Raw genomic sequence first — 23,187 nt, forward strand, 5'->3', positions numbered from 1 at the left:
GCTTAACAAAAGGGGCATCCTTGAAGCATGTTTATAGCAGCTATGGCTGGCATTTGATAAGGCAGTTCCGTCTCTTCCTATCTGATGGGAGGCAATTACAGTAGTTTTAAAACAATTAGAATTTCTTCCCCCTCCCCAGAGTTCTCAAGCAGAGTGAGCGGTGCTCCTTAATGAGCAGTGAATTTGCCATGGTTTGGCTTCCGTTCTGGCTTTTTCTTTGGAAAAAGAAAAATAAGCCGAGATTTGAAGCTGTGTGCCTCTGTTTAGGAAACCCCTCTCTTCCCTCCCTGCTTCCCTCCCTCCCTCCTTTATCTTCCTACCTCCCTCCCCCTCTTTCCACCTCCCTCCCTCCCTCCTGTACCTACCTTCCTTCCCTCCCTCCCTCCCTCCCTGCTTCCTTTCCTCTCTCCCTCCTTCCTTTATCTTCCTTCCTCCCTCCCCCTTTACCTTTCTCCCTCCCTCCATTACCTATCTCCCTCCCTGCCTCCCTTCCCTCCCTCCCTCCTTATCCATCCATCCATCCATCCATCCATCCATCCATCCATCCATCCATCCATCCATCCTCAACCCAAGTTGTTTAAGTATTCTATAGCTTTACCTATATCGCCCCCCCTAACCCTCTCACGGCCATCTGGGTCTTTCTGATAGAAGACAGAGGTGTTGTTTTTAACTCTTTACCTCTTCCAATTATTTAGGAGTCCCGATGATCTTTCCAGGCACATAATCGGCCTGCAGCAACGGGAGCTGATCCTGAAAGAACAGAACTCTGCCATCTCCAGCAGGTAAAGGACTTTGTATTACTAACTGGGTTAATTGCGCTTCCGATGTTTTCAGAATAAGCCGCACCTCCTTTCATCCAAGCTGTGGCTGCTGCCGATTAGCTTCCCTGTGTAGGTGAGATAGACAATATTCTTGATAGCAGATCCTCACTGAGCTCTAGAAATAGCCTACCTCTGCTTTTTTTAGTTGGAAAAAGGTGGTTGGACCCCATCAGTGGTGGGATTCCAACAGGTGAGCAACCAGTTCTCTGTGTGGATGCCGCTTCCGGATGTCCGTTCTGGGCCTGGGCAACCAAAAATTAGCTACCGGGTCTGCCGAAGTGGTTTGAACCAGTCGAATCCCACCACTGGACCCCATCAGTCTTTTCCTGGGTTCAAACATGAGGTGGATGGTAAAAAAAAAAACTGCTTTTTTTTCAGTTGCCCCATTCATCCTGGACATAGTGAGTTTAAATGTATGGAAAGGGTAAAGGAAGAACAATTAAGCAAAAGTTTTGATTTGAAAGGACCAATAAATTAATGAATTAAAAAAGAGAAAGGGAGGGAGGGAGGGAGGGAGAGAGAGAGAGAGAGAGAGAGAGAGAGAGAGAGAGAGAGAACAATTGGAAATTATAACTTTCAAGTCTTCCCAGACACTGTCCAATTCTGCTTCTAAATATTAAGATCTCAGTTCTGTAATGTTTTATTCCCTTTTAAGTGGCAACTGAATGCCTACATTTGAATGGTGGCTTTATTTCAAAATTCTCAGAAAGGCATCTGGAACATCTTAAAAGGAAATTTTATTATGTGATACATCAAAAATCTGATGGACATTTTTAAAAAAAAAATCATAAGAGGTTTACTGCCTTTAATGTTGAAACAACTTGGAAATGACGAGACCTATTTCAGCCGTGGTGGCCAAGTGGTTAGAAGGTAGCATTGCAGGCCGATTCTGCCCACCGCCAGCAGTTCGATCCTGATTGGATCGAACTGCTGGACTCAGCCTTCCACCCTTCCCAGGGTGGCAAAATGAGGACCCAGAGTGTTGGAGGCGAGAGGCTGAATCTGTAAACTGCTCAGAGATGGCTGTAAAAGCACTATGAAGCAGTATATAAGTCTTAAGTGCCATTGCTATTGCTATTTAGTGCCCAATATGTTGTGCTCATTATACCAAACGCAATCAGTCAATCGTCATTTCCATTAAGTTTCAGCAGTGGAAGAATTCGTTTTATTTAATTTTTGTAAGGTGTGATTCTAAAATACAATTTTTAACATCTTCACCTCCATGCACATTGATGGCCTTACTGTGTGGTTTTTTCCGCCCCCCGTCTATGGTTTGTGTTTCATCCGTTGTTTAGGCGCATCTTGAGAACATAATGTCCTAAAAGTACATTATATCTCAGAGAAAGAAACAGTAGAGTTGACCATGATATTCTGTAGATTTAGTGATATTTCCACTGCTTATGACTCCGGGGGGGAAGATGTAGTTTAGCACCCCCACTACTGAAGCTCCATCGGGACGGCAACCAGGCCCGCTTACACCAGCAAGCAAACAGCATCGTCTTAATTAATTCTTGGTTATTGCTGCTCTCGCTTTTGACTCTCCGGGTGGGAAGCGCGTACATTTCTTTTATTATATGGTGTCCACTGTGTGCAATCATAAATGGATATAGCTAGATGAACTTGCGAGGATCTGCTCTACTTCTTCCGAAGACGTGTTAGCAGCTTCATATCATGTTCTCTGCTGTTTTGGGGAGATGTCCTTCAGGAGAACTTCACCCGGTGGGCTTTTTCATGTAGGCTTCAGGATGCTACAAAAAAACCGGTTTGGGCTGTCAGTGGCCGGACTACATGGTCATCCCATAGGCGTGGCCTGATTTTTATGAAGTCCAGGATGGCCTCTGTTTTGGCTTTGTCTTCGGAAGATGAATGGATGTCAGTCATCCAAAGTCCTGGTTGTCCCAAAGGTCCTTTTCCAAAAGGCAACTGGATTTTCTTGGGTCCCCCCCCCCCGAAAACATTTCACTTCTCATTCAAGAAGCTTCCTCAGGAATGAGAAGCGAAAGTCACAGGGTTTCCTGCCTGAGCAGGGGGTTGGACTAGATGACCTCCAAGGTTCCTTCCAACTCTATTATTATTATTATTATTTATGGATCATCGCACAGTCAGCCAGATGTTCAGACTGGATTTGGCATTTTGTCTACCTATCGAGTCCTTACCCAGGACCTGGGATAGGCAGATGTGGATGTTTGATGGTATTACAGATATCGTCGCAGGATGGAAGCAGTTCCTAATAAGGCCGCCTTTTGCAATTGACTAATAGCGAATTTGTCGATGCCAATGGTGTTCAAGTGGTGCTCCAGTTGTTTTGGGATTGACCTAAGGAGCCTATGACTATTGGTACTACCCTTGCTTGCTTTTGCCACAGTCTTTCTATTATTTGTAGGTCTTTGTATTTTGTTATCTTCTCCAGTTCTTTCTCTTCTATTCTGCTATCTCCAGGCACTGCCACGTCCACTATCCAGACTTTTTTGTCTTTCTTATCGACAATTGTTAAGTCTGGGGTGTTATGTTGCAGGTGCTTGTCTGTTTGAATTCTGAAGTCCAGAGCAGTTTAATTTGATCATTTTCTATGACTTTCTCTATTTTATGATCCCACCAGTTTTTGCTTATAGGCAAATGATATTTTTTGCAGATCTTCCAATGCACCATTGTTGCTACTTTGTCATGCCGCTGCTTGTAATCAGTCTGTGCAATCTTCTTGCAACAGCTTACCAAGTGGTCCAATGTTTCTTCAGCTTCTTTGCATAGGCGGCACTTACTGTCTGTTGCTGTCTTCTCAATTTTGACTTTGTATGCATTTGTCCTTAAGGCTTGGTCTTGTGCAGACAGAATTAGTCCCTCGGTCTCTTTCTTCAATTTTCCTGCTCTTAGCCATTGCCAGGTTTTATTATTATCTGCTTTCCCAGCTATTTTGTTCATGTATTGGCCATGTAGTGCTTTGTCTTCCCATGCCTCTATTCTGTTCTTCATTTGGTCTTTCTTGTAGGCCAGTTTGGTCTCTCCAGTAGTTAGTAAGCCTTCCTGATAGACTAATTTCAGTGCATCTTCATCATTGTTCTTCAGATATTCTTCCAAAGCCATTTTTTCTTCTTCAACCATCTGATGTACTTGTAGCATTCCACGCCCACCTATTTGCCTTGGTAGATAAAGTCTATCAATGTCACTGTGTGGATGAAGGGCATGATTCATTGTCATTATTTTTCTGGTCTGACTATCCATTGCTTTTAGTTCTGCTTGAGTCCAGTCCACTATTCCAGCTGTGTACCTAATGACTGGGATTGCCCAGGTGTTGATTGCCTTTATGGTATTTCCTCCATTGAGTTTGGATTTTAAGATCTTCTTCACTCTCTTGATGTATTCACCTCTAATCTTTTTCTTGACTTCAGTGTGCTTGATGTTGTCAGATTGAAGGATACCCAAGTATTTGTAGTATTCTTCCTCATCCAGACTCTTAATGTTATTTTCGTGGGGCATCTTGATTCCTTCAGTTTTCACTATTTTTCCTTGTTTTATTATTATTATTATTATTATTATTATTATTATTATTATTATTATTATTATTATCACCACTATCACTATCACTACTACTACTATTACTATTATTACTATTATTATTACTATTATTACTATTACTATCATCATCGTCATCATCTGGCAGCCCCCTCACTTGGTCTCCCTCCCTCATCTCTCTCAGTCCTTCCTTCCTCCCTCCTCCCTCCCTCCCTCCTCCCTGACAACATGAGCAGTAGAGTGGCCTTCCTGCTTTTGTTTGAGTTTGTGTTACACACACAGCAAGATCGGCAGCAAAAATCTGTTGGGGACAGCTGAGTGTTGCTAATCCATCTGATGCTGGGACTTGGAGCAATTACAGGAGAAAAGGGTTTAATTAACCATATTCATTTCTTTCCTGGAACAGTTTCCATTTCAGAGTTTGGTATCTCCTTATCCTCATTTATCTAAGAGTTGTGTTACTATAACAATGTTTAACCACCACCCTGTCTGGCGTAGGACACGTCTAATGGGCTTGTTGTGCTGCCTCGTTGTGAGCTGCTTGTTTTCCAAAAGAACCAATTAATCTTTGCTCTGCAGGGCTCCGATAGGAAACATCCAAGGTTTTTACATCTCGCTCCAAGTCGGATTGGTGTGAATTCAGACACAGTTTAGAATCCTGGTTTGTGGTGTAGTATAGAGGGTGAACCTGGCCAGTGCTGAGTTTTGGAACATCATGGCTTCCTGGATCAAAGGACTGATGGGAATTGTACATTCCGATGTACAAAATGCTGTGATCGTAGCTTTAAGAATAAAGTAGAATTAGCTTGTCTGGTGGATCTTGTCTGCTCTACCTGGTAAGGCTGACAGGTGCCCATTTCACAACAGGTAGTGGAAGAGTCAGTGTCACTTGGGCTGTTACTTGATGGAAGGCTGTCATGATTAAAAAAAAAAAAAGATACTTATTTGGCATCTTCTTTTCCCCGTCTTTGGAAAATCACCGTAGCCCCAAACAAAGATTGATGATAGATGTCCCATCCCTAGTTTGTTCCAGTTTATCTATCTTTTGCTCTGAGAAAGTGGGTGAATACTTTCTTTCTTTCCTTCCTTCCTTCTTTCCTTCCTCCCTCCCTCCCTCCCTCCCTCTTTCATGCTTTCCTTCCTTCCTTCTTCCTCCCTCCCTCCCCCCTCTCCCCCTTTTTTCCTTTCTTTTTTTTCTGTCAGATGCTATCCTCTTGTCCTTTATTTGGCTCTGTTTAGACACAAGCATCTGAGCTCGCCTGTCTGGCTGGCGTTGCGTGGAAAGCCAGCCAGCAGCGTAATGATGGGGCTCTGAGCTATTTTGGCACAGCTGGACGGCAAAGCTTTTTGCTTCCCCGTCTGCCGCGAGTCCCTTCCGATTCCAGGCCGAGGGTCCACCCTCTTGACTTTCAAGGAGCAGGGCCCCAATTCTCTCCCTGCTTTCTTTACATGTTATTTCTTACCCTCTTTCATTGCCTGGCTTGCCACAGCTAATAGCCACTTATTACAATTAGATTAATGACTATTAACTCTCAGGTGGTGATATAAACATTAGCCTAAATATAAATGGTCTGTGCTGGGCACAGCAGAGGATGCCTTTTACAGATAGTCCTCACTTAGTGACTATAATTGGGATGGCAATTCCGTTGCTAAAGCCAGGGGTCACTTAGTGGAAGGGTTAACCCTGAAGAAGCTTCCCGTCTATTTCAAGAGCAGGTTATAAAATGTATGATGAATTGTCTGAAAAGCCATCCGGGGTGGCTTTTCCCCGCTACTCAGCTGTTAGGTCTTTCCTCTCCAAAAGGACCTATTGAAGACCTTCCTGCCTGGTAGTTACCTGGTGATGGGAACCGTCCTTTGGACAGGTGTGCTCAGAGGCAGCGGAGATGAAGACACTTCACAGCTAGCCTGTCCCCAGGAGAACCAGCCACAGCGGTGCCCCCCCCCCCTGGGCCCAGGAGTGTCCCTTGTGTTATGGCTTCTTGAGACACATTTTGCCTAATGAGCGTTCAGGATTACTGTGCGTTAAGGATTCTTTCTGTCTCTACTAGATCCCAATATATTAAGTCTGAATGTGGACTTCCTGAATCAAGCAAGGATAGAATTTTTCCCTCCCTCCCTCCATCATCCTTCCGTCCCTCCATGCTCCATCCCTTCATCCTGCCATCTCTATCCATTCGCCTATCCCTCCCTCCCTCCATCTCTCCATCATACATCCATCAATCCATCCTATCTCTCCAGCCTATCATATCCATCCATCCATCCATCATGCTCCATCATCCTATCTCTTCTTCCATTATCCATCCATCCATCCATCCATCCATCCTTCCATCTCTCCCTCCATCTTCCATCCGTCCATCCTCCACCCTTCCATCCCAAACTCACCCTTTACTTCTCGTAAAGGATGAGTGATCTCATGCAGTTTCCTTAGAAAGAAATTTTGTTTAGCTGCGCCTAGCAAAATACTCAAAATTGTTGTAAGTGACAAAACTCAAAAAAAAAAAAAAAGCTTTTTTGCCACTCCGAAACGTAAACGACGAATGTGCATAATTCATTTCAGCATCTGGGCCTGAAAAGTTTGCATTCCAAATTTCGTTTGGTTTGATCAACAATGGTGGAAAATTGGGACTTATCATGTAAATGCTGACAGATATGAACATGTGTCAAGCGAAGTGGCTGCCTGACAAAACTTCGCATTGTGGGGAAATGTTAATTTTTTGCTGCCTTAACTGCATCCTCCTCCCTTTCCCCCCCCCACTCACTTTTTTTTCTCCTTTTTTTGCTTAATCTAGCCTTTTCAAAGTCAAGCTGGGTCTGTTGCACTTCAGTTTTAGATTAATTCTTCCTTGCGTATGCAGAAAACCTGTCAGGTGGCAGAGCTATTCTCTGAGCAAAAAACCATTTCTTTAAAGGAGTGGATTTCCTGCCTTTGGAATAAATGCAAGGGAAACAGAAAAAGCAGCAGGTGCACTGGGGAATATATATATATATTCGGCTTGCAGGATTGTCTCCCGGACAGAAGATGGAGCTTGTAGCCTTGCCTCTGTTCTCCCTTCTTTCTTCAACCCATCCTGGTGAAAATAACAACATCATTTTGAGCATCCTGGCTGCCAGAGACGCCCAGCGCCGAGATTATAAATCCTGGAGCCAATAAAATTAAAAAAACCTTACGTATGAAAGAGAGGAAAGTTAAAAAGCTGGAGAAGAACTTTGCGGCAGTACAGCAGTCTTGGGGAAGGGGGGGGGAAATGGACGGGGGGGGGAAACAAAACAAAACACCACTTCCTGGGGAGCCCTCCAAGCAAATTTTCTGCCCAGCTTTTCAAACTTCCCCCGGCTTGATGCCAAGCAGATCGGAAGCATCTGCTGAGCTCTCTCTCTGGTTAGCTGTGGGCATCTGGCACTCGATAAGGAGATTTAGGAGCTTCATTAGATGCCACGGAGTAAATAGCTTGCTCTCGGTGGCGGCCTGGGGGGTTTATTTTGGGCGGAGCGCGAAGATTGCACTTGCTATTTTGATGCCCGGGGAATGATGTGGGAGCGCGTTGTTCCCCATTCCTGATTCCATGCTGGGCTCATCTCTCTCGGCCCTGGAGATGAGCCCCTTGTTCCTTTTCCTCGCCCAGGCTACGTCTGCGGTGTTTTATGGCTGTTCCTCTTGACAGGTCCTACTTGGGATTGGCCTATCCATGCCTTTTTTTTTTTTTTTTTAGCATAACCTGAATAGGAACGCAGATGATGATGATGATGATGATGATGATGATGATGATGATGATGATGATGATGAATTCAAACAGACAAGCACCTGCAACATAACACCCTAGGCTTAACAATTGTCGATAAGAAAGACAAAAAAGTCTGGATAGTGGACGTGGCAGTGCCTGGAGACAGCAGAATAGACGAGAAAGAACTGGAGAAGATAACAAAATACAAAGACCTACAAATAGAAATAGAAAGACTGTGGCAAAGCAAGCAAGGAGCAATTCCGCTATTAGTCAATTGCAAAATTGCAGGCTTACTAGGAACTGCTTCCATCCTGCGACGATATCTGTAATACCATCAAACATCCACATCTGCCTATCCCAGGTCCTGGGTAAGGACTCGATAGGTAGACAAAATGCCAAATCCAGTCTGAACATCTGGCTGACTGTGCGATGATCAATAATAATAATAATAATAATAATAATAATAATAATAATAATAATAATAAAATAAAAAATAAAAAAAGTTGGAAGGTATCTTGGAGATCATCTAGTCCAACCCTCTGCTCAGGCAGGAAACCCTATACCAGACAAATGGCTGTCTAGGCAAATGGCCATCTAGTCTCTTCTTAAAAACTTCCTGTGTTGGAGCATTCACCTCTTCTGGAGGCAGGTTGTTCCACTGGTTAATTGTTCTAACTGTCAGGAAGTTTCTCCTTAGTTGTAGGTTGTTTCTCTCCTTGCTTAGTTTCCACCTATTGCTTCTTGTCCTGCCTTCATATACCCATGCAAGCATTAGGGCCAGTGACCTCTGGGCACACGTACAAGTTGGAATGGCAACTTGGAATGAGAATTCCGGTTAAAATGACAAAAAGGGGGGGGGCACATTGAGGTTCGTACATAGAATTAAGAAACGCATTGGATGGATCTGACATCCTTCTCTGGGACAGCTCTGTGTTTGTTGGTCAGGATTTTCTTGGCCCTTCGCTTGATGCTCGGGGATCGGCTGAAAATGTTAGCTCTGCGGTGTCACTGCAAGGTAACACATTTGCGACCGTCATCTTCTTTGTCCAGCACATTCAAGGGTAAACAGGCTTGGAGCGGAGATGCCATGTCATTCTTTTGACACCTGTGAAAATTGTATGTTGCGGTTGCACATGGTGCCTAATGGGAAAAGGTGTGATTTTTGCAGTCGTTCTCCTTCTGAGCTGGACCCGTCCTTAGATTATTTTGTGTGTGTGTGTGGTTGTTTTGAGCAAGCACTGATTTGTTTTCTTTGAAAGTTTTGGGCTGTTTGGTCTGCAGCTTTCACAACCTTGCAGAGAGAAAGAATGAAATGCTTCTAATAGTTTTTCAACCTTTCCCTCTTTCCATTATTAATGTTTGATGCTGACTGCTTATCTAGGCAGGGTTAAGAATTCCAGAAAATTAGAATTATTAGGGATAGACACCTCCAAAGGAGAGTTGTTGTTGTTGTTGTTGTTGTACTTCTTCTTCTTCTTCTTCTTCTTCTTCTTCTTCTTCTTCTTCTTCTTCTTCTTCTTCTTCTTCTTCTTCTTCTTCTTCTTCTTCTTCTTCTTCTTCTTCTTCTTCTTCTTCTTCTTCTTCTTCTTCTTCTTCTTCTTCTTCTCCTCCTCCTCCTCCTCCTCCTCCCCCCCCCATGGAGTAAGGTGTTGTTTCCAGCCTCTTGAAATGCACCATATAGGAACCATCATAGTTATATTTTTCCCTTTAAATTGTCCCAGATTTTCTTTTATTCTGCAGTCTATCTGGCTTATTGTATATGACACAGGAAAAAAGGCAAGGGAATATTTAGGACCTAACTTATTTTTATGTTCTGCTAACTTGATTGCCCTCTTATATTTTTAGTAGTCAGGGGAACAAACTATTACATTTAACTCATTTTAATATAGCTGATCATAAAACGCGGAGAGACACAAGCGCCTGTCCATTGCAGAACTGCAGACTGGGGCTCACAAGTCATCCAAGGTGGCCGCTTTTTCTACCTCTTGAAGGATCAACCTGTAAACACATCAGCGGTTGCGAAGATGAAAGAAATTGGTAAAAGGATGCAGAGAATGGAACCTTGTTAGCCTGGAGAAACAAACATGGGAAATGCTGACAACCTCGGAACATTGGACCATCTCTCATCTTTAGTTGAGGAGAAAAGAAAGAAAGAAAGAAAGAAAGAAAGAAAGAAAGAAAGAAAGAAAGAAAGAAAGAAAGAAAGGGAGAGGGAGGGAGGGAAGGAAGGAAGGATGGATGGAGATGGAAATGAGAGGGAAGGGAGGAAAGAAGGAAAGGAAGGAAAGAGAAAGAAGGGTGGATGGATGGAAGGAAGGAAGGAGAAAGAAGGAAAGGAAGGAAGGAGAAAGAAGGGAGGAAGGAAGGAGAAAGGAAGCAAAAAGAAGGAAGGAAGGGAGGAAGGAAGATGCTTTTAAAACAGCAGGGAGATGGGTTGAAGGAGGAACTGGGTCTAACAGCTCCTTTTCCCTGGACAAGATCAAGTGAAGTTCTGCCATCTTTGGTTGGGGAGATCCCAAGTGACCATGTGGTTTTCCACCTGTTACATCCAAAATGTCAAATTTGAATTTCTAAGCAAGGCGGGCATGTGATTTCAAGACACCTTAAGCATGAAAGCTGGCTGGGTGACTTTGAGCCAGTCACCAGGAGACGGTGAGTTCTAGTCCCGCCTTAGGCATGGAAGCCGGCTGGTGGGTGACTTTGGGCCAGTGCCTTTCTCTCTCCCAGTCCAGCCCACCCCACAGGGTTGTTGTGGGGAAAATAGGAGGAGGAAGCTACGTTGAATGCAATTGCTGCCTTGAGTTATTTGTGAAAATAATAAAGGAACGAATAAATAAAGTCTATATAAATATGGTTTAGTACATCAAGGAGCCTCCATGAAACGCTGCCTTGTTCCGGCATCTTCTGAGGAGATAAATATCCTTTTATGGAGAGCAGCAGGAATTTTTAGAACTCACGCTTAAGATTTACATAAGGATAGGACGGAGAGGGCGAAGCTGGAAAGATTTATGATAAAAACATGGTAAGAGGAGCATCCCGCCCGGGTGTAAGAAGGGAGAGCTTGATGGCCGAGCCATTGGAATTGCAATCTCGGCTGCCATTTCAGTCCAGACGCCTTCCTCTCTCTCTCGGGGGCCTTTGGCTGCAAAAATCGGTTTTTAAAAGATCAGGCTGCGCCGCGTCATATTTCATTGTTCATTTGAATCGCCGTCCCCTGTAGACCCTCGTGAACTTTTTAAGAGGATAGGCAGCATACAGGGCTAATAATTTCTAAAGACGCCTCTGGAATTAGCTATTGTAGGCCGGATTTCAGATCACGGGTTTTTTTTTTTTTTAAAGGATGTGGTTTAACACGACTGAGTTTTTTTTGGCTCTTCGTTGATTTTATTTTTTTTAAAAAAAATTCTCTTGATAAATGAGACCGATTGACCTCACAGCTATGCTCCAGGGATAGGAGTTATCACCTGGAGAGTGAAGAGCTGCCCAGGTGTAGTGTTTAAGGTGTTTGGCTAGGAACCAGGAAACGGTGAGTTCTAGTCCTGCCTTATGCATGAAAGCCGGCTGGGTGACTTTGAGCCAATCACCAGGAGATGGCGAGTTCTAGTCCTGCCTTGGGCACAAAAGCCGGCTGGGTGACCAGTCCCTCTCTCTCAGCCCCACCCACCTCACAGGGCTGTTGTGGGAAAAATAGGAAGAGGAAGGTGTCTTTAGGTATATTTTCCACCTTGGTTTTTTTTTTTTTATAAACTGTAATAAAGGCTAAAAAAGTCAGATAAATAAATTGCCATTGATGAAAAGCTGAAGGCGACAGATACTGTAAAGGTGAGAGTGCATAAAACAGGCAGAGCGATATTGTTGACCTGCATTGGGGTCCTGGACTCCAAAAAAGGATTATTCTGTAATTAGGAGCGCAGCATATGGTGATAAATAGAAGGCAGAAGGCACACCGTTTGAACGCCGAAACACGCTGGAGACCCAGTGGTGGAGCATTATCTCACGTCTACTTGGGCAAAACAAAACAAAAACAAAATAAAGAGGAGAGCAGAAGCACTCAGAGGGCTGTAGAATAATTTTCTGAAAGATGAAATGCGGCATACAGTAAGTTAGGCGATGCCAAGATACTGTAAATCTGATGAAGGGACTTGAGATAGAAACCTTAAAATGATTAATGGTGTTACATGCATGAATGTGCCCCAGCCTATGTGCTTATCCAGAATTCTCCAAAGTGAAATATGTTAGAATTCAGACGAGGAAAGGAAAAGAAGATAGCAAGTGAAGCTTGCAAGGCTTTTTAATTCCTTATTTATCTCTTTAGGCGATTTTTTTAATTAAGAAGGAATTTGTTGGTTAATCAAGTCAGCTCACAGTGCATTTAAAGGGTCAGGAGCACAAATGATTCTTAATCTGATCCTGGGTGTTTACTCGGCGGTCTTGACATAATTGTGTCTCATTAGGGCTAAGGAAGAACTTGGAGAAGGAAGAATGAGCATGTTACTTCTTGGTGGATGTAGGAGACCTGTTCCAACCTCATCGTGAAGGTTGACATGCTGCATCCTCCAGACCAGATTTAGCCATGAGGTAAACCTCCAGTAATTAATTCCTTGGCTTTGGAGCCCTCAAATCCCTTGTCCAACATCTGTTAATCTATGAGGGTAGAAAGAAACATCCGCAAGCTTCAACTCTGGAGGACATCGTGGTCATTTATATCTTCTCAACGTCAAAGGCCAAGTCAACTGTTGTAGTTGGTTTCACTTTGCCTAGAAGAAATCCAGGGGTGTCCAACTTGACAATTGAAGACTTGTGGACTTCAGCTCCCAGAATTGCTGGCTGGGGAATTCTGGGCATTGAAGTCCACAAGTCTTAAACTTGCCAAGGTTGGTTACCCCTGGTCTAATCTAACTGAATTTTGTTATTCTGTTATTCCAACTTCTAACGTTCTTTCCCTCCGACTCATTTCTCTGCTTCAAATGACAGAACCTACCAGTATATATTTCCCATCTCTCAATTTATTTGCACAACGCTTTAGGAAGTTCCCTGACTTTTGGTTTGCGTTACACAATTCTCCTTCCGAGGCCAACAAAAATTCTTTTCTTTTTTTAAAAAAATCTAATAACCAAAGAGAAATAAGGATTTCCTGATTGGCTCTCAGAGTGCACAGAAAACACTCTAAAAGCAGCCAGCGAACTGTGGCGGCTGGATAATTAGCCTTGCGCTTTCTCTTCCAAGGTGACGGAGCAAAATTGAGAGCATAATTTAGTTCTTTAAATTGTTACCTGTTTCTCTTCTCAGGTGACATCTTGCCAGTGGTGCTTGAATGCTTTTTTTTGGGGGGGGGGGATGCTCCTTCAATAGATTGTTCCGTTTAAAAGCTTGTTCTCTTTTGAAGTCCACAATTCATAAAAAAGCCAAGGTTCCCCATCATTGGCTTAGGGGGATACAAACATGAATTTCTGCATAGATTCTGTAAATAGGGCTTCCTCTTAAAATACAGCAGTCGCTGGGATGCTTTCATTACATCTTCCTAAGTTATCTTCCAGGGAATGAGAAGAGCGTGTGGGGAAGGCTCTGCAAGGGTCAGGACAGGGTGCAAGGGAGGCCTGGTCTGGAGGATGCGCGGATGGAGGTGACTGATCCTAGCAACTTAACAACCTTTCCTGCTGGCTTCTCCATTGACTTTCTAATTGCAAATGGGGACCATTCTTATCATGGGGCACTGCAATGGGTTGTCGGGGTGACCAGATTGCCCAGCATCCAGATGGGTCATTCATTACTGCCAGAAGTGCAAGAATTGGTTGTAAGCACAATTCATTGTGATTTTGACCAATCTTTGAACAATTGGTCATAGCTGAGGGCTGGATGTTCATATAGCAGGGTTGAGTTTTGGGTTCTATCATCAGCAGCAGCAGGAGGAGGAGGAGGAGGAGGAGGAGGAGGAGGAGGAGGAGGAGAAGGAATCTGGGGTCCTTGGTGCACACTGAGCTTGGTTGTTTTATTGCAGATATTTCATGACCCAATTGGGTAACATTATCAGTGCTTGAAGGAATGGATCTGTGGAGAGAAGGAGGAAGGAAGGATGGGAGGGAGGGAGGGAGGGAGGGAGGGAGGGATGGGGGGGAGAGAGGAAGAGGACATGCATTAAACTTGTATACTCCCAAACTCTTCAGGACCCTGGACAGCACACAACAAAGCAATTGCAACAAACCATTTGAAAAAGATGACAAGAGCAATGAAGTGAGGGGTCTGGGTGCATGGCTCTTCTAAACCACAGCAGAGTTGGGGCCATTCAGATATTGGGTTGGGGGGTGCATTGTTCCAAAGAGGCCCTGTGTAGAGAAGGCTCGCTTCCAGGCTCCTGAGACCTACCGTAGAGATGGAGCAAAGAAGAGGCATCCTGAAAAAGGGCACCTTTTGTGGGGGAGGGGGCGATGGGCGTGTGTGAATGGCAGGCATCAAAGCTCTGCCCCAAAAAATGTACGTCCAGCCTCTCCGGTTTGCGGCCTCCTATAGCTCGCCCTGCTGCTTTGCAAACAACTGTGGTTCCCGAGCCAGATTGCATGTTGGTCTTAAGGCGTGATGCTGATTTGGTTTAGCTCCATAAAGATGTTATAAATTCGCTTTTTAATGGAATGTGACTGCTGGGTTGCTTGCTGTGCCCTGTGCTAATTGTGCTGACTTTGATAACAAAGAGAGACTTCCAAATTCAGAGGTGGGTTTTTTTGTTTTTTGCTTCTTCCTAGACTGCAAATGGATTTGCTTCCTCTGTGGGAAAAGAGAGAGAGAGAGAGAGAGAGAAGTGGAGAGACGGGAGAAAGAGAGGAAGAAAGAGAGAGGGAGGGAGAGGGGGAAAGTGGGAGTGAGAGGGAGAGAGGAAGAGGGAGAAAGAGAGGGAGGGGAGGGGAGGAAGAGAGGGAGAGGGAAAAAGGGAGGGAGGGAGGAAAGAAGAAGAGGGAGAAAGAGAGAGGAGGAGAGAGAGGGAGGGAGAGATGATAGTTTCAGGGACAAAATGAAAAGGATCTATTGATTATGCACGGCCAACCGAACTATCCCAAAACACTCTTAATTGTTCTTTATCCGAGGGGCACGTTCCTTCTTCTCTCTTTTAGCAGAGGGTGAGTTAAGCATATTTGCTTGGATTTTTCCTCCCCTTTTTTGTGGCAAAAAAAAAAAAAAAAACATCTAAAGTTAAATCAGAGCTCCTGTTCTCTCTATCTCAGCAACAAATCGATTTTTCCATTCTCGGAAAAGCAATACAAGGACACTTTTCTGGAAGGATTTTTTTTTTTTTTTTTCAAAAAGAAAAAAACCAAACCAAACCCCCACAGGCTGTTCTTTGGCAGAACGTGCGTCCCTTATGAAGGCTGCTTTTGAGGAGTGGGTTGCCCAAGGAATTCTTCTGCTCATCGACCGATTTGGGGCTGACGAGAAAGGGAACCCAAAAGCGAAGTTTGAATAAACTCATAGCTTAAGAAGGAGGGCGAGTCTCCGGATCCCAGGATCGTGTTGCCGGATCCAATCTGGGTCCTTCACCGGGACCATAGTCTTCTGAGCTGAATAACCGAATAATAGAGTTGGAAGGGACCTCGGGGGGACCTTAGTTACAGAAATATTAGGCTCAGTGGCCATCATAAGTCGAGGACCCTCCTCTATTAATCTCTGTTAATGCTTGCGCTGTAGGCCCAAACCTTAAAACATTTCTACCTGTCCATTCAACACGAAGCCTATTAAGCCAGGAAGCAAGAAAAAGGAAGCCCATCCGTGCATTTGCATGATAGCAATTATCTCCTCGCTGTAGTCTTGGCCACATTGTCGGTTGCTGATAAAGCGACAGACTGGATGACCAGCAATGCAGCGACGGATTAGTTATTCCACGCATATTTCTGCATTCGAATAGGCCTTTAACTGAAGACGGCTGCAAATGAACGGCGTAAATTAGGTTTAATCCGCACGGAAAACGCAGCACGAAAATAAAATATCCCAGGCCCTCCAGTGCCGGAGAGGCTTTTCTTCCTGCCCTTCCCCCTCACCCCCACCCCCCCTTCCCCGAGGAAAAATTGGCACTTGGGCCCAAAGAGCCGGTCAGGAATCGATTAAATGCGAACTGCTTGATCAGCATGCGGCAAGGTGGCTTTGCAAAGAAAAAATAATAAAAACAGTTATTGACCAAAAGCAGAAGACTTTTTTTCTACCTTTTGGCATGGAAATTGGTGGCTTTGGGCGGGTTGACCACTAGCAATACTGTACAGGCATTCCTTAGCTTTTTTAGTGACCGTTCGAAGGTAGAACGGCACTGGAAAGAAGTGACTTACGACCGTTTTTCACACTTACGACCATTGCAGCATCTCCAAGGTCACGTGATCAAAATTCAGAGGCTTGGCAACTGACTCGTATTTATGATGGTTGCAGTGTCCCGGATGGGGGTGTCACAAGATCCCCTTTTGCGACCCTCCCAGCTGTCTTCCCCCAAGCACAGTCAGTGGGAGAAGCATCGCTCGCTGAACGACCATGTGCTTCTTTTAACGACCGCGGTGATTCTCTTTGCAACCACAGCAAAGCAGGTTGTGAAACTGGGCGCCACAGACTTAGCAAATTGTCTTCCTTGGCGAGGGAAATTCTGTTCCGAATTGTGAGGTTGGTAAGTTGAGGACGGTCCGTATTTAAAGAGGGAAACTGAGAAAGTTAGTTCCTGGTCAAAGCAGGAGCCCTTAAGAACCGCTGGACGTTGTTTTTCAACCGGTTGTTGTAAAAACCCGATGTTTTATGCCCTTCTTTCTTATATTTTATTGCTGTTTTCTCTCCGGATATTATTTGCCTATCATTTAAGCTGCATTGATTTGTCTTGCCCTTTGAGGGGCTTCGATTTTAGCCGGCAGAAGTTTGATTTGGACGCTCATCTGCTCTTCAAATGCTTCTAAAAGTTCTCCCTGTTTGTTTCTTAACGCGTGTTATCTTTGAATTTCGGGGTTGAGCTTGAGAATCTCCAAAAGCAACTTTTAACGTCCATATTTCTTGCCGTTCTTGTTGCTGTTGACCTTTGGGTGCTGCGTACCGTAGATCTTTCAGCACGCCAAATTTTTCCTGAATTTCTCTCATTTCCGATCATTACAATGACCTCTTGGTGTCACTGCTCTGAAAAATAGGCGCCCATTGAAGGTTTAATACAGGTAATCCTTGACTTACCATAGTTTGTTTATTTACCGTTCAAAGTTACAACAGCACTGGAAAAAAGTGACCTACGACCGTTTTCCACCCTTAACAATGGTCAGCATCCCCATGGTCACGTGATCCAAATTCAGACCCTTGGTCACTGACTCACAGTTATGACGGTTGCAATATCCCGGGGCCATGCGATCCCCTTTTGCGACCATCTGACTACCAAAGTCAATGGAGGGGCCGGATTCATTTAACAAACATGTTCCTTACTTAACAACCGCAGTGATTCACTTAGCAACTGTGGCAGGAAAGGACATAAAATGGGGCAAAACTCAAGTAATAATTGTCTCGCTTAGAAGTGGAAATTTTGGACTCAATTGTGTTCGTAAGTCGAGGACTAGGTTTTTGGGATGAATTGTCCTCCTTGATCATTCAAATCAGCCGTATCGTTTTTCTCGTTGTGTCTCCCATTTCCTGTGTCCATTGGTTTATCGATGCGTTTAGTGAGGTTAATATCAAGGGGCCGTTGCAGAATATATTTTCCGAATCAATACGTATGTAACATTTCATTCTGGCATAAGAGAAATCAATCTGATAAACGGAACAAATAATGTCCATCCTTGAGTTAGAATCGTCATCGAGCCTGGCAATTACGGTCGTAAGTTATGTTGGTCATACAATGGGTCGTCACGTGACTGGATCTGATTTTACAATCTTTTTTGTGCTGAATGTCTATAGAGGTTTCATCCAGGTCACGGTTGTCCCAAAGGTGATTTTTGTTTCCCCCCCCTCCCCCCCCCAAAAAAGGCAACTGGACTTTGTTTTTCCAATAGGAAGTATCTATCTATCTATCTATCTATCTATCTATCTATCTATCTATCTATCTATCATCTATCATCTATCTACCTACCTATTTTATCTTTCTGTCTGTCTGCCTACCTACCTACCTACCTACCAAAAATTGTTCCTGCTAAGTTGTGAATGGATGATTGCTGGCTAATTCGCTTTATTAGACAAACTCATGGAAATGAAGACTTGACACAAAGGGGAGTTTTACATTCCACTGTCTGCTGCCATCTCAAAAAGAAGACCCACAAACGACACATCCTGTTAACAATATGTCATAAAGCCTCAATTTTAGCCTCTGTAAGCAGACCACAGTGTGAACAAAACAACGAGATATTTCATATATCCTTGTGGCTTTTCACAGACAGAGTGAATGGGCAGGACTCATTGTGTAGAAAGCACACCACAGTGAGAAGTTAGGGAGAGATTTAATTAGACTGAACTGCTAACTTTTATTTATAGAAGTCAGAGATAAAAGCTCCCAACTGCATGGTGTTCCAAAATTGTTTGCACGGTAATTGATTTTATTAATTACTGGTTGATTGTGGGAATCAAGTGTTAGCTAAGTGAATTGTGTTATAAAGGATACGTAGTGCAAACGGCTTGATGGCTTTTTTCTTCTTTTTTAGAAAAGGAACTTTGAGATCACCTTCACTTATTTCCTTATTACTCAGGTTTTTAAAGTCCCCAAAGCCTGCTGGGTTTAAGTTGCTTTTTATTCTTGAAAGGCTTAGTCAATATTATTTGCCCTGAGTAAGTGACTGCCATAGTCCACCAACTCATTGATGCTCAGACTATTTGTTCTTTAGCCGCTTGGTTATTTCTTCAGATCAAGCAATGTGCATGGTGAAAACTCTTAATTAATTAAGGGCATCACTTCTCCTGTAGATTATTTGTGCCGTATGTGGCAGTCCTTTTTATGACCCTAACGTGTATTTCCAGGAATTTAATGTACTGTTTAGGAAGGGAGGGAGGGAGGGAGGGAGGGAGGGACAGAGAGAGAGAGAGAGAGAGAGAGAGAGAGAGCTGATGGATAGATGTTAGATAGATGATATAGATAGATAGATAGATAGATAGATAGATAGATAGAGCAGATAGATAGATGATAGATAGATGAGAGAGAGAGAGAGCAGATAGATACATGAGAGAGAGAGAGAGAGAGAGAGAGAGAGAGAGAGAGAGAGAGAGAGAGAGAGAGAGAGAGAGAGAGATGATAGAAGATAGAGAGATGAGAGAGATGGATGGATGGATGGATGGATGGATGTGTATTATACAGATCAATGGGGAAACCGGATTGACTTCATAACTGTGTGACTAACTTAATAGCATGTCTCGCTTAGCAACAGAAATTTTGGGCTCAATTGCAGTCGTAAATCAAGGACCCCCTATATTCATTGAACAACTGTTCAGAGTTACAATGGCACTGAAAAAAGTGATTTATGACCAGTCCTTGCGCCTACGACCGTTGTTATCATCCCCATAGTTACATGAGTGTGATTTGGGAACTTGGCAACTGTCTCGCCTTTATGACAGTTGCACCTTTCCACCTGGCTTCCAACTAGCCGAGTCAATAGGGAAGCTGGCAGGGAAGGTTGCAAGTCAGGTGATGTCTCACTCAACGACGTGGCACACAAGATTGTTAAATGTGCTGTGGTCGCGTGATGCCTCACTTAATTTTCCAGTCCCCATTGAAGTTGTAAGTTGAGGACTATCAATATTTCCTCCTTTGGGGAGGTGCAATATGTGTATTATATCTGTTTAAAAGTGCAGAATGGTAATAATATCATGAAAATTGAAGAATTCAGCACTTTGTTTTTAACAGAAGAATAATCCTATTCTTGTATGTTATTAGAAAACTCTACATTAAAACTTGAAGCGTGTAGAATAAGGAATTGAGATACCATTTTGTATCTAAGTGCCTTATGTCTGAATATTTATGGTTAATGCAAGCAAAAATGTTATCTCTCATCTAGGAAACACTTGTGCTCCTTTGAAAGGAACAAAACAGTCCATTTGTTGTTGCAGAAAGGGGGCAAACTCAGAACATAATATTAGTTTATGTCCGGTGATCATAGATTACATTATCCTTCAAAAACAAAACTTCGCATTCTGATTTTGTTTTGAAAGATGGGTTTTTTTTCAGATGCTTTTGAATGCTGGAAGAAGAGTGTGAGAACTATTAGGATAGCGAAAATGAAATATTGCATGCTTTTATGATGACAGAATAATAGACATAACACTATTTCTTCTCCATCAGTGATGCAAAGGTCTGAAAAAAACTTGTCCCCCTGGTTAAGAACAAGCATTTTTCATCAGGAATTGCTCACCGAGGAATTTTTTAAAAACATTTTGCCTTCCTATTCTAAATTATAAGCCTAATTTTTATTCATTTATCCTTTTAACTGATTATAAACAAGACTTAAATGTTACTAATACAGCTGAGATAAACACCCACACCGCTAGGAAGTGCATACTTTATATAGGATGCTTGCATTTTCCTTCCTCCCCCCCCCATAAGAAAAATAGATTGAAATAATTGCAAAGTCAGGAGGCAGTGGCAAAGCACTGCCAAAATCTGGCCAAGAAAACTGCAGTTTCTGGGTATCGGACACTATTGAATGGGGAAAAAAACAAACCCAAGAATATTAAAATCCAGAATTTAGGGACATGTTGATTCAGAACAGACAGCCATTTGTCCGTAGTGATCTAAGGTCTCTTGCTTGAGCCAGGGGGTTGGACTAGAAGACCTCCAAGGTCCCTTCCAGCTCTTTTCTGATTGATTGACGTGAAGTTCTTCTGGAATTTTTCACCTAACTACTTGGAGAATTCAGCCTTTTTTAAAGAACTCTATTAAGTATCAGCCTCTACCTTTTTTTGAAAACTGCTGGTTTGTCAATTTGTTCTCATTTGCATTAAACTTCAACCAGCGCAGTTATCCAACTGTATGTTGGTTTTGTTCTGGGACATCTGAAAAAAAAAGGGGGAGAAAAGGAGACACATGTTTGGGTGTATGTTTTTAAGCGAAATTTTAACGGTAAGAAGATTTTTTTTCCCAACGCATAAAAGCGATAGATCCTTCCCCAAAACTCTGTTTCCTGGTAATCAACTGTTTACAGAAAGATGCTTTGTTGGACCCCATTTCCTGCGCCTCTGTGTGCTTCAACAAAGATCTTCAGATTTAAACACAGCTGTTCGCTTGGAAAAAAAAAATGAAAAATCCAATTAAAGAGAAGCCGCTTTTGAAAGTGGAGCCAGCGAAAAAACAAAGGGAGAAAATACAGCGGGGCAACGCGCTTCGCTTAAATAACTTTACTTTCTCCCCCCCCCCCAAAAAAAGTTTTTCAGCTTAAAAAAAGGCGTGTTTCCCCCCCTCTCTTCCCGTATCGCGCAATGGAACATCTGTGCCCATTCTGATGGCAATGAATGACATGAATTAAACTGAAAAGCGCCAAGCTGCTCTCTTTAACATAATTACACCTTGTTCCTTTCCGAGACACAATGTTAGGATGAAATGCTAATTAAGGCGGGTATGTTAATGAGAGGGAGACTGAATAGCAGATTAGCCTGGACACAAACCCATCCGGAACTGATTGGATAGGAAACCCTGAAGCTGGTTCCTGTTTTAATAGGAAGGTGGCTGATTTGTTAGAAATGACTCCACCTGTTGGAAGGGACCTTGGAGGTCTTCTAGTCCAGCCTCCTGCTCGGGCAGGAAACCCTGGGCTTTGAAACAAGCACAAACGGGCAGCCCTTGACTTACAGCAGTTCGTTTAGTGACCGTCTGTAGTTACAGCGCCACTGAAAATGGTCCTTATGACCATCACTGTGTCTTCACAGTTAATGTGATCAAAATTCAGAAACCTGGCCACTGTCTCATAGTTATGACGGTTTCAGCATCCTGGGGTCATGCGATCCCCTTCTGCGACCTTCTGACCAGAAGAGCCAACGAGGAAGCGAGATTTGCTTAACGACCGTGTGACTTAACCACGGTTGCAAGAAAGGTCATAAAATGGGGCAAAACTCCCAACTGTCTCACTTAGCGACAGAAAGTTTGGACCCCTTTGTGCTCGTAAGTCGAGGATCACTTGCAAATGAATAAAGAAAGAAATCTGAGATTTAAGACTTTGGCTTTTAGCTGTTTGAGGAAACGAGTGGAATAAATACGGCTTTAAATTGGATGCTGGTATTTATTCTCCTTTACGAAGATCCTTCGGGAGGAAAAATTTTTGAGTAGCCGGCCTAACTGATTTGCCATTTATTTGCTCATTAAAAATGTCCCCATGAATGCTCCTGTGACAGAGCCACGCTTAAAGTCATCCCAGCCGCTTCGGCTGTTCCTTGTCAATGCTTCCCTTTCTTTATCCATGGGAATAGGCTCTCTAGGAGAGACAAGGCGTGGACGGTTATTGCCTTTTAAAATATTATATTTATGGAAATTATTCAATGGAAGTTCTGTTCTTCAGTACTGTATTCCTGGTGGGAGGCATAAACATCCCTGAGATATACACACACACACCCCGTGGAGTTTAAATACTTTAGGTTTTCTTTTTTTTCCTTCCTCTGACTGGCATTCAGGACCTTGGAAACAGATTACGGCGTCTGCCCAGCGATTTTCATGGAAGGAACAAACAATTAATTTCAAATTACTCATTAGCGACACACATTCTGCCACATTTTCAGCAGATAAGCTGGACGTCAGAAATAATTAATTGCCGTTCTCCCCGGTGCTGGCATCACCGTTGATGTAAGACAGGAGGTTGCAAAGCAGAACCGAGGCAAATACTCCCTGCGTCCCCTTTTTAAACGTTAAGGCAATTGTTTCGAACCCATCTCCGTGGCGAGACGCAATTCCAGAGGTGAAACCGTGACTGGAGATAGACACAGGTAGTCCTCGAATTACGGCCATTTGCTTAGCGAAGGTTCGAAGTCACAACAGCACTGGAAAAAGTGACTTACAACTGTTTTTCACACTTGTGACCGTTTTTTCACACTTACTACTTGCTGAGCAGCCAGACTGCTAAAGTTCCTGCAATTAATATCTCTTGTGAATTCTGACAAGTTGCTTGTCCCTCCTATTTCATAGCTGAGCCCCCCCCCCACACACACACGTTACAAAGAATTTTATAGATAGTTTT

General features: G+C 43.4%; 1 protein-coding gene across 2 annotated transcripts in view; it reads left to right on the forward strand.

The window, feature by feature from the left end:
• The window catches only part of MAD1L1 (mitotic arrest deficient 1 like 1), a 236,932-nt gene that overhangs the window by 26,825 nt on the left and 186,920 nt on the right, over window positions 1–23,187 (forward strand). For both annotated transcript variants that reach the window (XM_039360495.1, XM_039360496.1), the window contains exon 10: window positions 696–782. In XM_039360495.1, the coding sequence (XP_039216429.1) occupies window positions 696–782 (87 nt within the window). The remainder of the gene's footprint in view (window positions 1–695; window positions 783–23,187) is intronic.

The sequence above is a fragment of the Crotalus tigris genome, unplaced genomic scaffold (genome assembly GCF_016545835.1).
Source record: "Crotalus tigris isolate CLP2741 ecotype Arizona unplaced genomic scaffold, ASM1654583v1 scf7180000019173.45859301935:6455823, whole genome shotgun sequence".
Taxonomy (NCBI): domain Eukaryota; kingdom Metazoa; phylum Chordata; class Lepidosauria; order Squamata; family Viperidae; genus Crotalus; species Crotalus tigris.